General features: G+C 41.6%; 1 protein-coding gene across 8 annotated transcripts in view; it reads right to left on the reverse strand.

The window, feature by feature from the left end:
- Positions 1–12,070, reverse strand: part of PARP15 (poly(ADP-ribose) polymerase family member 15) — a 49,994-nt gene that overhangs the window by 8,866 nt on the left and 29,058 nt on the right. For all 8 annotated transcript variants that reach the window (XM_086675248.1, XM_086675251.1, XM_086675250.1 and 5 more), the window contains 3 exons: positions 10,208–10,270; positions 6,900–7,067; positions 3,941–4,147 (listed from right to left, as the gene is read on the reverse strand). In XM_086675248.1, coding sequence (XP_086531374.1) covers positions 3,941–4,147; positions 6,900–7,067; positions 10,208–10,270 — 438 coding nt within the window. The remainder of the gene's footprint in view (positions 1–3,940; positions 4,148–6,899; positions 7,068–10,207; positions 10,271–12,070) is intronic.

Raw genomic sequence — 12,070 nt, forward strand, 5'->3', positions numbered from 1 at the left:
TCATCCTCAATTTGTCAAACACAGATGAAATGAATGGTTCTGACACTAACATGACATATATTAATGCCTAGCTAAAATATTTAGGTAAACTTAGGTTCACTATAGCTTGAAATTATAATTTTCCTAGACAGCGCTGTGCAATTAATTCCATAAGAAACTGATTATAAACATGAAACCCGATTTATTGATGTCTTCATATTTATCAGTTTATTTAGCGTGGTCCTTTATTATTTTTCTTTTGAAACATGTACCTTGCCAAAGTTATTTAAAACACATTATTTTGTACCCTATCTTCTACACGAAATAGAGAAAGCACTATATAAAGAAAACAGTGGAAATTCTAAGTGAAAGCTTTCATATAAGATGATGATGCTCAAAATTTTCCTTTGCTTTCCAATGGCTTCTGGAACCTTCTAACACACTGAGGCTACACACCAAGTTGCTGAGATGGCTTGATGAATAGAAATATGGACAGACTGTAGTAGAGAATAAAATGCCAGAAAATGGCACAATACCACAGATAAAGGCCAAAGGATTTCTCCTTACAAACAAAGCCAGAATTTGCTCATTGTTAGTGAAAGATATAATAATCCAGGAACTCTCTTCCTGTTTAGCGAGTCCATCCAGGGAATGAAGTTCTGATGACAAAAGGAAACATCAAACCCTAATCGAGAAGCTCTTTTCAAATTCTGCTTTAAATACTTAAGCAACAGAGTGTGTTGTTTCTGCAAATTAAATTCTTTCCTTTCTCCCAGTGTCCACTCCCTCCAGATCTTTTGGCCTCATCATGTCTAGTCCTAGGTCTTAGAGTCCTCTTGGACCTGCTACATTCTTTTCTCTGAATACAGCAAGCAAGCCTGGGAAGTAAAGTTTTTCTTTGGGCTCTCTCTTCTTTCATGTCATGAGTTTGCAGAGCAGAAAATACCAGTGCTTGGAATCAGAAGACCTGATCAGCCTCAACCTGTGACCAGCCATAAGACATGGAACAAGTAATACCACTTCTGAGTGAATTTTCATGCTCTCTTTTGCAAAATGGAACAGATACAATCTGCTCTATCACCTCATGGGATTGTTTCAAATTTAAAACATAATGAAGGGTGTGAAAGCACTTTTAGGGAATGCCAAGTCCTTTATTAACATGGTTATTATTCTCAAAAAAACAATTAATCTTGATCTTTCCTACATCCCAGAGGTATATTAAAGAGGGAGTAAAGCTTATGGAGAGCTACAGCTTGAGTCACACACTTAAACCACACCAAACCGTGCTACCTTACTCTGTGGACAAAAGATGACTGTGGTTGGACAATTTAGAGATGAGAAAACCTAGCCCCAGGAAGGCTGAATATTCACACATCCATTGTTACATGGAAGGCCTCCCTCCAAAGAAGGAACAGAATTGTGTTCTATTGACTTGCAGCCCAGTGCTTCATGGGAAACAACATGATGGCTCTTTTTCTTTAGGTGTTTACCATGCACCAGTCACTTTCCCAAGTGCTTTTCCTATAAATCTCTTTTAAAAGATAAATGTCACTCTACTTTCCCATTCCTGATGTTTGGGATAAATGCCCCCCTGCACCTCTCCTTGTGCACCCTGCCTCAGTTTCCTCTCCACAGGTGGAGGTGGAATTATACACCAAGAATCCTGCCTCTGCTTTCAGCCTTTACTCTCTCCACCTTCACAGCCTCCATGGATAATCCAGTCCACACTCAATGGCTTCAACTCCCACCTACTTACACGACTCTCAAGTCCATGTCTCTAGTGTCTGATATTCAGCTGGTGCTCAGTAAAAGCTCTCTGAATCAATCAAAGCTTTAATGTGCATTGGAAAAGCAATTGTGGACCATCGGCTCAAATGCAACTCAAAGTTGTCCTCTGTAAATTCTTTTTTAAAGAAGTCCACATGATAAATTCTTACTAAAATTCAAGTTTGTGTGTCTGCCAACAAACTTCCTTTTATCTGACATTTTATCTGCATTATTACTTTCATCTACAACGAAGATTATGTAAGGCAGTTTTGTTGTTTGTTTTTGCTCCAAGTGCCATAGGGTCACTGGTCTACTCATTTTAGTTAGCTTTTATTTGCTTGTCTCTTTAACTTTCGTGTCTATTTTGTAAATTTCATAAGTCAATTTAAATTCTCGGTGTAAGCAGGGAATGGATGAACCAGTTTCTCTTAATTTTTTACTTTACTGATAATGACTTATTGCTCTTGTATTTAAGTACAAATTTTCCTCTACAAAGACCAAAGTGGGGGGCATGTTAATTTATAAATCCCTAGATACTCTAGTAGGTATTATAATTTTTAACTATCCAGCAGCCTTTTCCCCTTCTTCTGATAAAAGCATCCTGAATTTCCTTTGGTGAACAACCCTTCCCCATTGCTTCAGAGAGTGATCCCTTTCAGCTCAAGTATAGAGCATATAGACTCTGTATTGCTAATTAGTGTAATTCCAGTTCCCTCGCTGCAATCATTACCTAAGCTGATTCAATCAGAATTTCAGCTATATGTGAACACCTCTGTTCCCAGGCATCATGTTCCTGATGATAAGTATATATTGCCACAGGATATACTCTTTCCTGTTGGACCTGACCATATAGGGATATGAGCCTGAAGCTGCTAGCAGCCATCTTTCACCATGTGAAACCTAAGCCTAAAGACAACACAGCTGACAAGAGACTGAGAGATGAAGAAAGTCAGGGTCTAGATTATATAATATGAGCACCTGGATCAAACTGGACCTGAAGCCAGGTATGAGTCAACTTTATAGTCATGTGAGCCAATTAATTCCATTTTTTTGCATAAGCCAGTTTAAATTGGATTTTCTATTATTTGCTATTACAAGAGTATTAACAGATCCAACTATTATTTTCATTTCTGTTTAGTGCATGCGTGTGTGTGTGTGTGTGTGTGTGTGTAACTCTTACATATGCTGTATGTGGAGGCACATTGAGAAGAACAGTTGTCAGAAAATAGGTGTAGGGGTGCCTGGGCGGCTCAGTCGGTTAAGTGTCCGACTTTGGCTCAAGTCATGATCTCACCGTTTCCATTTCCCAAGTTCGAGCCCCGCATTGGGATCTGTGCTGACAGCTCAGAGCCTGGAGCCTGTTTCAGATTCTGTGTCTCCCTCTCTGTCTCTGCCCCTCCCCCACTAGTGCTCTGTCTCTCTCTCAAAAATAAATAAACATTTAAAAATTTAAAAAAAAAAATAGGTGTAGAGAGCACTGAAATTCCTACTGGTAGTGTCAGACAACAATTTCCAGTTTAGGGAGGCTCCTGATGACAGGTACATTTCATCACTAGTGAAACTCACAGTGCTCTATGAGTGAGTGCTCCAAATAAACAAAAACAGTGATCGCAAGAGGAGGCTGTTTTTCTAGGCAGTACAGAAGCCACAAAATGGGGGACAGAGGGGCAGGTCAACACAGATGCTTAAGCATAATGCATACACACACACCTTACAGAGAAGCAGCTGGGAATCTGCCTGCTCATGAAGTAGCACAACCAAATGACTCTGACCACTCTCTTCTTGCATCTGCTTCTATTCCCAGGCTAACTTGTCTGGTGGTGGATAATCAATAAACCAGTATTGGTCCACTTGTTCACAGCTACAAGGGACACTGAGAGTAACACTAATCAATAAGTATATAATGAGACAACTAGCTAGGATTTTCAAAGCCTATCCTCCTCTTCCTGCTTTCTCACTTCTATCCTCTTCCTGTTCCTTTGCTATTCCTGTTTCCCCAGGAGTAATTTTGCCCCGCAGAAGAATAATCAGCTGACAGGAGGCTGCGTTCCATAGTTCGTGCACTTTCCCCACATATTATAGGAGGCTGTCTGTAAAATCCTAAAACTGATAAAACACTGAGCATTAATATCTAAACATTTGCTAAGTGATATGAGAGAGAACCACATGATCTTTTTAAAGAAGAACATCTTACATGCATTCTCGAAGAATGTGGACTGAAAGACGGGTGATGCAGAATTTTCTCTCTTTTTCATGTTGTCATAGAATACATTTAGCAGTTCAGACAGAAAGATGACAACTTTAACTTTTTTTAATGATGGGGTGGAATGTTTCCAGGCGAAGTCTACAATAGCACTGATCATGTCATCAGCAACTATGACTGGGTTTTTTCTGGCGTTGCCTGAAAAAGAAAAAAATTTTAGATGACAAAAAGAAGCTTTAGCTGGTGTTAGTCAAGTGATAATATTTGGCAGATGCAGTTTTTGGTGCCAAGAAAGAACACAGCCCCTAACAGCCAGAACAGATCTGGCGCTCATAGCTGGGTGTTGGCGTTCTCTGGCTGAACTCAAACAACTTCATAGAACAGCATCAAATGTAACCACTCTGTGGCTGTGATGAGTCAAGTCAAAAACCACCGCTGAATAATCATGTCTGACCACAGATAAAAACATGAACACCAGCCAAATCACAAAAATGGCCAAACACTCTCCATCTTGACTAATATGAGCAAGTGCTGCCTCATTTATAATCATGGCTTCTGCCACACTTTCTCCTGTTCCAGGTAAGATACCCAGTCATAGAACTATGTCTGCTTCCTTCAAGTATCCAATCCAGAGCAAAAGCCCACTTACCCTAGACTGCCAGAAAGTCACCCAACACAAGCTCACATCCCTCAATGATTCCTTAACAACCCCTTGGTGAGATGCGTGCTCCTGGTGGTCTCTGACTAAAGGGCTTTGGAAGCACAGAGAAAGGAACAGGTGATTTGGGTGCAGAAGATCTGGGTTTACGCCCTGGTTCTCCACTGATTAGCTGTGTGATCTTGTGGAAGTCATTTGATCCCTCTTACATTAGTTTGCTACGGATGCCATAACAAATTGCCATGACTGGTGGCTTAAGCAACAGAAATGTATTTTCTCACAATTCTGGAGGCTAGAAGTCTGATATCAAGGTGCTGGAAAGATTGGTTTCTTCTGAGGCTTGTAGATGGTGGTCTTCTCCCTATGTCTTCACGTGGTCTTCCCTCTGTACCTATGGGTGCTCTAATCTCCTAACAAGGACACGAGTCGTATTGGATGAGGGAGAACCCTGATGACCTCACTTTAACTTAATTACCTCTTGAAAGACCCTATCTCCAAATACAGTCAGGTACAGAGGTTAGGGCTTCAACATATGAATTTGGCCAGGGGAACATAACTCAGCCCACAACACCTCCAAACTTCAGTTTGCTCATCTGTAAAATTGGGATGATAATAGAAGGTAATAGCTAAGAGACATAAGGATGTGGCAGCTAAGAATATAGTAATAAAGGGCAAAATGGTAACAAAACCCACATAACATAAAAAAAAATGTAATGGTTGCAATGTAAAGACCAGATTTCCTGGATTTGAACCTAGTTACACTGCTCACTAGCTATATGATCTTGTGCTTTAATACTTCAAGTTCTTATCTGCAAGATGGGAAAACTAGGAGTCAGGGGTGGGTCCAGGTTTTGTAGGATTTGAAACTTATACATCTTGGAAAACAAAACAAAACAAAATAAAAATATAAAATTATGCATATAAGTGAATATTTAGACTAAAAAAAAAGAAATCACAATAAAGTATAAATTTTAAAATGTTGAAAATCATATTCTCAAGTCAACTTTCCTTAACTATATTCCAAAAATGCTTGCAGCCTCTCCAATGCCCAGTGCCAGGAAAAGTCTGAGGAGTCAAAGTGGGAAGAAACGGTGATCCTAACCCACAGTGGTTAAAATGCCTTACTTCTGAAGCTTTACTAAATCATATAACCGTGTGATGGCTTCATTAGGGCCCTCTCAGTCCATTTTAAAAAGCCTGTGTAGGGGCACCTGGGTGGCTGGGTCAGTTAAGCTTCCGACTTCAGCTCAGGTCATGATCTCACAGTCCATGAGTCCAAGCCCCACGTCAGGCTCTGTGCTGACAGCTCAGAGCCTGGAGCCTGCCTAGGATTCTGTGTCTCCCTTGCTCTCTGCCTCTCTCTCTCTCTCTCAAAAATAAATAAATGTTAACAATTTTTTAAATAAATAAATAACCTGTGTAATTGGGCACGAATGAATCATGGGGTGGGTCATTAGCATCACCTTCAACTGAGAAGAAATTACTGTATGCTATGATAGAGATGGGGGAGGAAAGTGTTCCTCAAAACTGTGAGCAGGACGGACCTGAACTTGTTGCTTAAAGGATGGCGACTGCATCCTATTCACTGATTTTATCCCTAGGAATTTGCAGTGGGCCTGGGAAAGAGCATTGCAATCTAGTGAATGTGCCAATGAGGAGCCAGTGAGAGATGCTGCTGTAAACCCAATAGGGGAGGTATTAAGGCTTTGGAAATAAACAGGAAGCCTGAAACAGAACAACCCCTGGAAGATTTAGTAGAATGTGCTGACTGTGCGGTCTGGGGGCACAAAGAAGCAGGGTACAGAACAGCTGGGGGCATCATGGCACCCCTGCAGGAGGAAACCAGGAAATGATGCAACTCAAGAAAAGTGGCTGTTTGCAAGGGGTGATGATGATGTTGAATCTGGATTCTGATATAAAGTTTCTGGTAACAGAAATCTCCCAGAGGAGATCTGGGAGAAGGAGAAACGCTGATCTGAGAGTAAGTGCAGAAAAGGCAACTGATATAATAAGAACAAATAAATCCCCCAAAGGAAAAAAAAAATGAACAATAAGAAAACCATGAAGTTAAGGACCAAACATGGAAAGATACTTAGGGAACATACAATTAAGGACAAAGATGTATGAGAGAGGCATAGGCCCCATAGATGGCCCTCAGGGTCTGAAAGTTTGCCTACTCTGGTTTAATATCACTATCACTGCCTGGACTCAGCATGGAGTTCATAAACAGTGAGCCTAAGTCTAAAGGAATCTGGATTATTCAGAATCTCTGAGTGATGAGAGGCTGCAAACCTGTTCCGATGGCTGGAAAGGAAACAGAAGTGTACTTCCTCTGCTCACACTCTTCCAGAACAGTGGAAACCGTTTTTCTGACATCATTTTCCCCAAGAACATGAATTATTATCTTGCACATTAAGTATCCACCTTGTGTAATTATAAAATCTCTGTGAGGCTGTACAGCTGGAACAAAAGAAAGAAGGAAACACACAGCACATTACTTACAGGAAGCAACACGATGACCACTGAGAAATGAAAACAGCTGAACTCAGAAAAGCCGTGACGATTCCTGACCAAGTCCAGCCTCCCTCCATCTAGCTGGTTTCCCTCACTGGGACTGTGACAGGCTCATTTTCTTTACAATCAGGATTCTTCCCCACCCCCCCCCCTTATTATTATTATTTTTAAATTTATTTTTAGTCTTAAATTTACATCCAAGTTAGTTAACATATAGTGCAATAATGATTTCCCGTAGATTCCAGTGATTCATCCCCTGTGTATAACGCCCAGTGCTCATCCCAACAAGTGTCTTCCTTAATGCCCCTTACCCATTTAGCCCATCCCCCACCCACAACCCCTCCAGCAACCCTCAGTTTGTTCTCTGTATTTAAGAGTCTTTTATGTTTTGTCCCCAGCCCTGTTTTATATTATTTTTGCTTCTCTTCCCTTATGTTCATCTGTTTAGTATCTCAAATTCCTCATATGTGTGAAGTCATATGAAACTTGTCTTTTTCTGACTAATTTCGCTTAGCATAATAACCTCCAGTTCCATCCATATTGTTGCAAATGGCAATATTTCTTTTTTTTCTGATTACTGAGTAATACTCCATTATATATATATATATATATATATATATATATATATATATACATATATATACATATATATACACACACACACACACACACACACACACACACACACCACATCTTCTTTATCCATTCATCCGTTGATGGACATTTGGGCTCTTTCCATACTTTGGCTATTGTTGATAGCACTGCTATAAATATTGGAGTGCATGTGTCCCTTCAAAACAGCACACCTGTCTCCTTTGGATAAATACCCAGTAGTGCAATTGCTGGGTCATAGGGTAGTTCTAGTTTTAATTTCTTGAGAAACCTCCATACTGGTTTCCAGAGTGGGCTGCACCAGTTTGTATTCCCACCAGCAGCGCAAAAGAGTTCCCCTTTCTCTGCATTCTCACCAACATCTGTTGTTGCCTGAGTTGTTAACTTTAGCCATTCTGACTGATGTGCAGGATTCTTTTACTCAACAACTATATTGTTGATATTTGGGGTGCTTTTCAAAAGCACTGTACCTGCATTAATCCACTCAGTCCTCAAAACAAGGCTATCAGGTGGGTACTGTTTTCTCCATTTCACAGGTTAAACAGAGGCTCAGAGAAGTAAGGTCCATAGCAAAGGTTGCCTGGGATTTGAACCCAAGCAGTCAGTGTCCAGAGCTCTTAACCCCCAAGCTGCTGTCCAGAAGAGCAATTTATGTGCTCATTTAGCTAGATTAATTTTTCTAGGAGATAAAAGCAATGTATTCATTGGTGTGGAGGTGTGAATGGATGAAAACTCCTCCCTCTCTCTCCACCCTGAGAGCTCTTGAACACATGGAAATCACCAGAGCTTGTTTTAAGGCACTGAGTAAGTACCTGTGGAAGGCGGGCCTCTGGCAAATACAGGAGGAGGAGAGTGGGCCCACCCCGCCCTGCCCAGGCACTCGCTGCTGCCCCTCGGGTGTCCCAATGGCTGTCCCATCCCAGGCAGCCTCAGTTTCCAGCTTGTTCGATACCCTGCTTCATTCTCTGCTTCTGCCTTCCAAGGTACAGCTAGCTTTTCCAACCCACAAATTCCTGCTAACATCCTCATGTTAGTGGTCAGTATTCCCTTCCTCTGACCCCTTTCCAGGAATACATTCATTCCAGAGAAAACGTCTTAATCAGAGGACAGCTATCAAGATAGAACTTTGAGGCACAAAAGCAGGTCAGTTGTGGGAATGTTTGTCAAACATGAGACCTTGTGATTTTTAAAATCACGCTCATAGCTGATAGTCTCCTTGGCAAGACATGAGTCCTGACTTTGAAGGATAAATAGTTTAGCATCACTTTTACAGGTTCCCCACTGTGGTATAATAAAAAAACAAATATTTGATCTTTGTTCATGGTTCTTGGCTCAGAGTTCCCTGAACACTTTGGAATCTCTTGAGTAATAAGTCTTTTGTAAGCAAATGAAAGGACTCTTGAGGGTTGTGAGGCTAGATAGCTTCAGAATGGGGGCTGGTCTTCAGAAAGACCAAGCCATGGTCAGAGTCCCACCCTCTGACCTTTGCAGACCTCCATCAAAAACACAATGATTTAATTAATTGTGACCACATAACGAAACCTCCATAAAAACTGCTAAAAAAACAGGATTGGGGAATTTCCGGGTTGATAAACACATCTGGGTACCGGGAGGGTGGTGCATCTGAAGAGGGCAGGGAAGCTCTGCGTCCCTTCCCATATGCTTTCCCCTTTGCATCTCTTCCATTTGGCTGTCCCTGAGTTGTATCCTTTATACTAAACTGGTAAATGTAAAAAAAAAAAAAAAATAGTGTTTTCTTGAGTTCTATGAGTCATTCTAGGGTACCGCCAGACCAGAGAAGGGGGTTTTGTGAATGCGTGAATTTATAGAGGATGAGTGAGAAGTACAGGTAGCCCCTAGGACTGGCGACTGGTGTCTGAAAGGGGGGAGTCTTGTGGGACTGAGCCCTTTACCCTGAGGGATCCAATGCTAACTCTACAGGTACATAGTGTTAGAATTGGAGAATTGGTTGGGGTCAGAAAACACCTCAGACCCACCCAGGCTCCACATTTCTTCACAGCAAGTAGATGTGGCGCTATAGGAAGTAGAACAGGGTTGGGAAAACTGAAAGATAATTTATACAGCACTTATAGTTTACGTAACTTTTCACACTCATTGTCCTGATCCTCACAACCACGTGTGAGCCAGCCATTACCATACCCCTCCTTAGTAGAGTCATCTTACAGACGAGAGAAACAAAGCTCTGACAGATTAGATGGCATGCCCAGGAGCCCTCAGTAAATGGTTGAGCCTGGACCGTTGGGACCCAGTTCTTTTTAATAGTCAGGAAGAGACAGGTGAGATGGTGGGAGAAAGGACGTCTTCCACACGGCCACAGTTACACCACCTGTATCTGCTCTCCCAGGGAATCGACCTTTTTCCAAAGCACTCAACACTCCTCCCGTAGGTCCTATTAGAGTACTCAGCCCTCTAATTTGCAGTAGATTGTAGCCAAAAGTAACATGTGACCATACCTCGTACAGCACATTCACTTTCCACAGCTGGTCCGGCACCTTCCAAAACTGCTTTTGACACCCCTAAATAAGACATGTTAGTGGTAAAAAGCATTAGTTAAAATCCAATACAAGACTGTAGCTTTTGTACCTTAGACTTTTATTCAGCTCGCCCCTTGGTGTGTAATTCATGGATACCCCCCACAGAAAAACCCACCTTTTCAATAGCAACCTTCATTCAGTAGCTGATCAATAAACAATCTGAGCTGCAGCATGATGGCGCTGCCCAACAGCCGACAGTCTCCTGTGTCTGCAGCTTTACAGGCTCCATTTGTACAGGGATAGTTCTGCGGTTATGTGAAATTGTTTGCATTCTACCCTTACTATCTGATAAAATTGAAAAATATAAAAATGAAAGTTCTGATGCTAATGGGAAGCATGGATCTCAAAACCAAAATAAAACTGAGCATTTTGCATAAGCTTTTTGGTTTTAATTTTTTGTTTTGTTTAGCTTTGTTTTTCACAGGTAGGCAGCTGCCTTCAGGCCAGTGAATCTTCCAGTCAAGGTTGTGGCTTCACCGCTTTGGTCACCACTAATGACAGCCGAGTTGAATGGCTGAAAACACAGACTATGCATTTTGACAGACTGTTAGAGTTGCCTCCACCATTTACCAGCTAATATGTGACTAGTCACTTTCTCATCAGTTATACAGAGGCTAGCACAGTACTTCCCTCACAGAGTTATTTGAACATTAAAAGAGGCAATGCATACAAAATGCTTAGCATGGAATCTGGCACACAGAAAGCATTGAATAATTATCAGTTATTTTATCATTTTAACGATCTATCTTCTATCCTCTATCTATCTGCTGTGTCTCTTTGATTCTGTGTGTGCATTATGAATTGTCTCTTTTTAAAAAATTCCTTTTTTCTTAATATGTGTGGGTCTCTGACTTTGCAATAATGGAGGTGTTCTTCAAATGTCAGATGATCTTCACCAGTCCATTTTAAGATGTTTAAGAGTGAGTTTGGGAGGACCATGTAAACGACGCTTGCTGACTAGTAGGCTTTAGTGTAAGGTAAGCAGGAAGTAAATACTAGGCTTTAAGGCAGCCGGTTTCTCCCCAGAAGGCTCCGCCGATCTCATGTCTTGGAGGGCAGAAGCTGGTGTGCTGTTCTGGGAGCCCCACAAGGACAGGGGCTGGGCACTCACGGTTCAGTACAGAAACTTTCACTTGAATACTATCCAGCTCCCCCTTTCATCTCACCTGTGCGTCCTGCTCTAAGTCCAGAATCTCTCTGGTTCTGTTTCTCCAGAGAATAAACCTCCCATCTCTGGCCAAGGAAGAGCAAGGGAAGTTACTGGTGCATCGGATGGATGGAGGATAGAATGAAGGATGTGAGTGCTACTCATACAGAATTGCACCAATTCTTTTTTTTTTTAATTTTTTTTTTTTTTACATTTATTTATTTTTGAGAGACAGAGAGAGACAGAGTACAAGTGGGGGAGGGACAGAGAGAGAAGGAGACACAGAATCGGAAGCAGGCTCCAGGTTCTGAGCTGTTAGCACCGAGCCCGATGCGGGGCTCAAACCCACAAACCGTGATATCGTGACCTGAGCTGAAGTCAGACGTCCAACTGACTGAGCCACCCAGGCACCCCAGAATTGCATCAATTCTGTTTTCATGTCTTTACTTGTCCTCTGCCTTCCCAGGTACCTGCTGCCTCCAACTCTTATGTCTCTAGGGTCTACCATTCTCTCCTGCTGATGCTAAGCTTTCACCACTCTGCTTCTCATATTCTAAAAGTACATTGTTGTCTCTTGTTCATTATTGGTCTGCCTCTGACTCTCCCTTTCCTTGTGGGTTTATGCCCTTTTGTTT

Source organism: Puma concolor, chromosome C2 (assembly GCF_028749965.1).
Source record: "Puma concolor isolate L17-30 chromosome C2, mPumCon1.1.hap2, whole genome shotgun sequence".
Taxonomy (NCBI): Eukaryota; Metazoa; Chordata; class Mammalia; order Carnivora; family Felidae; genus Puma; species Puma concolor.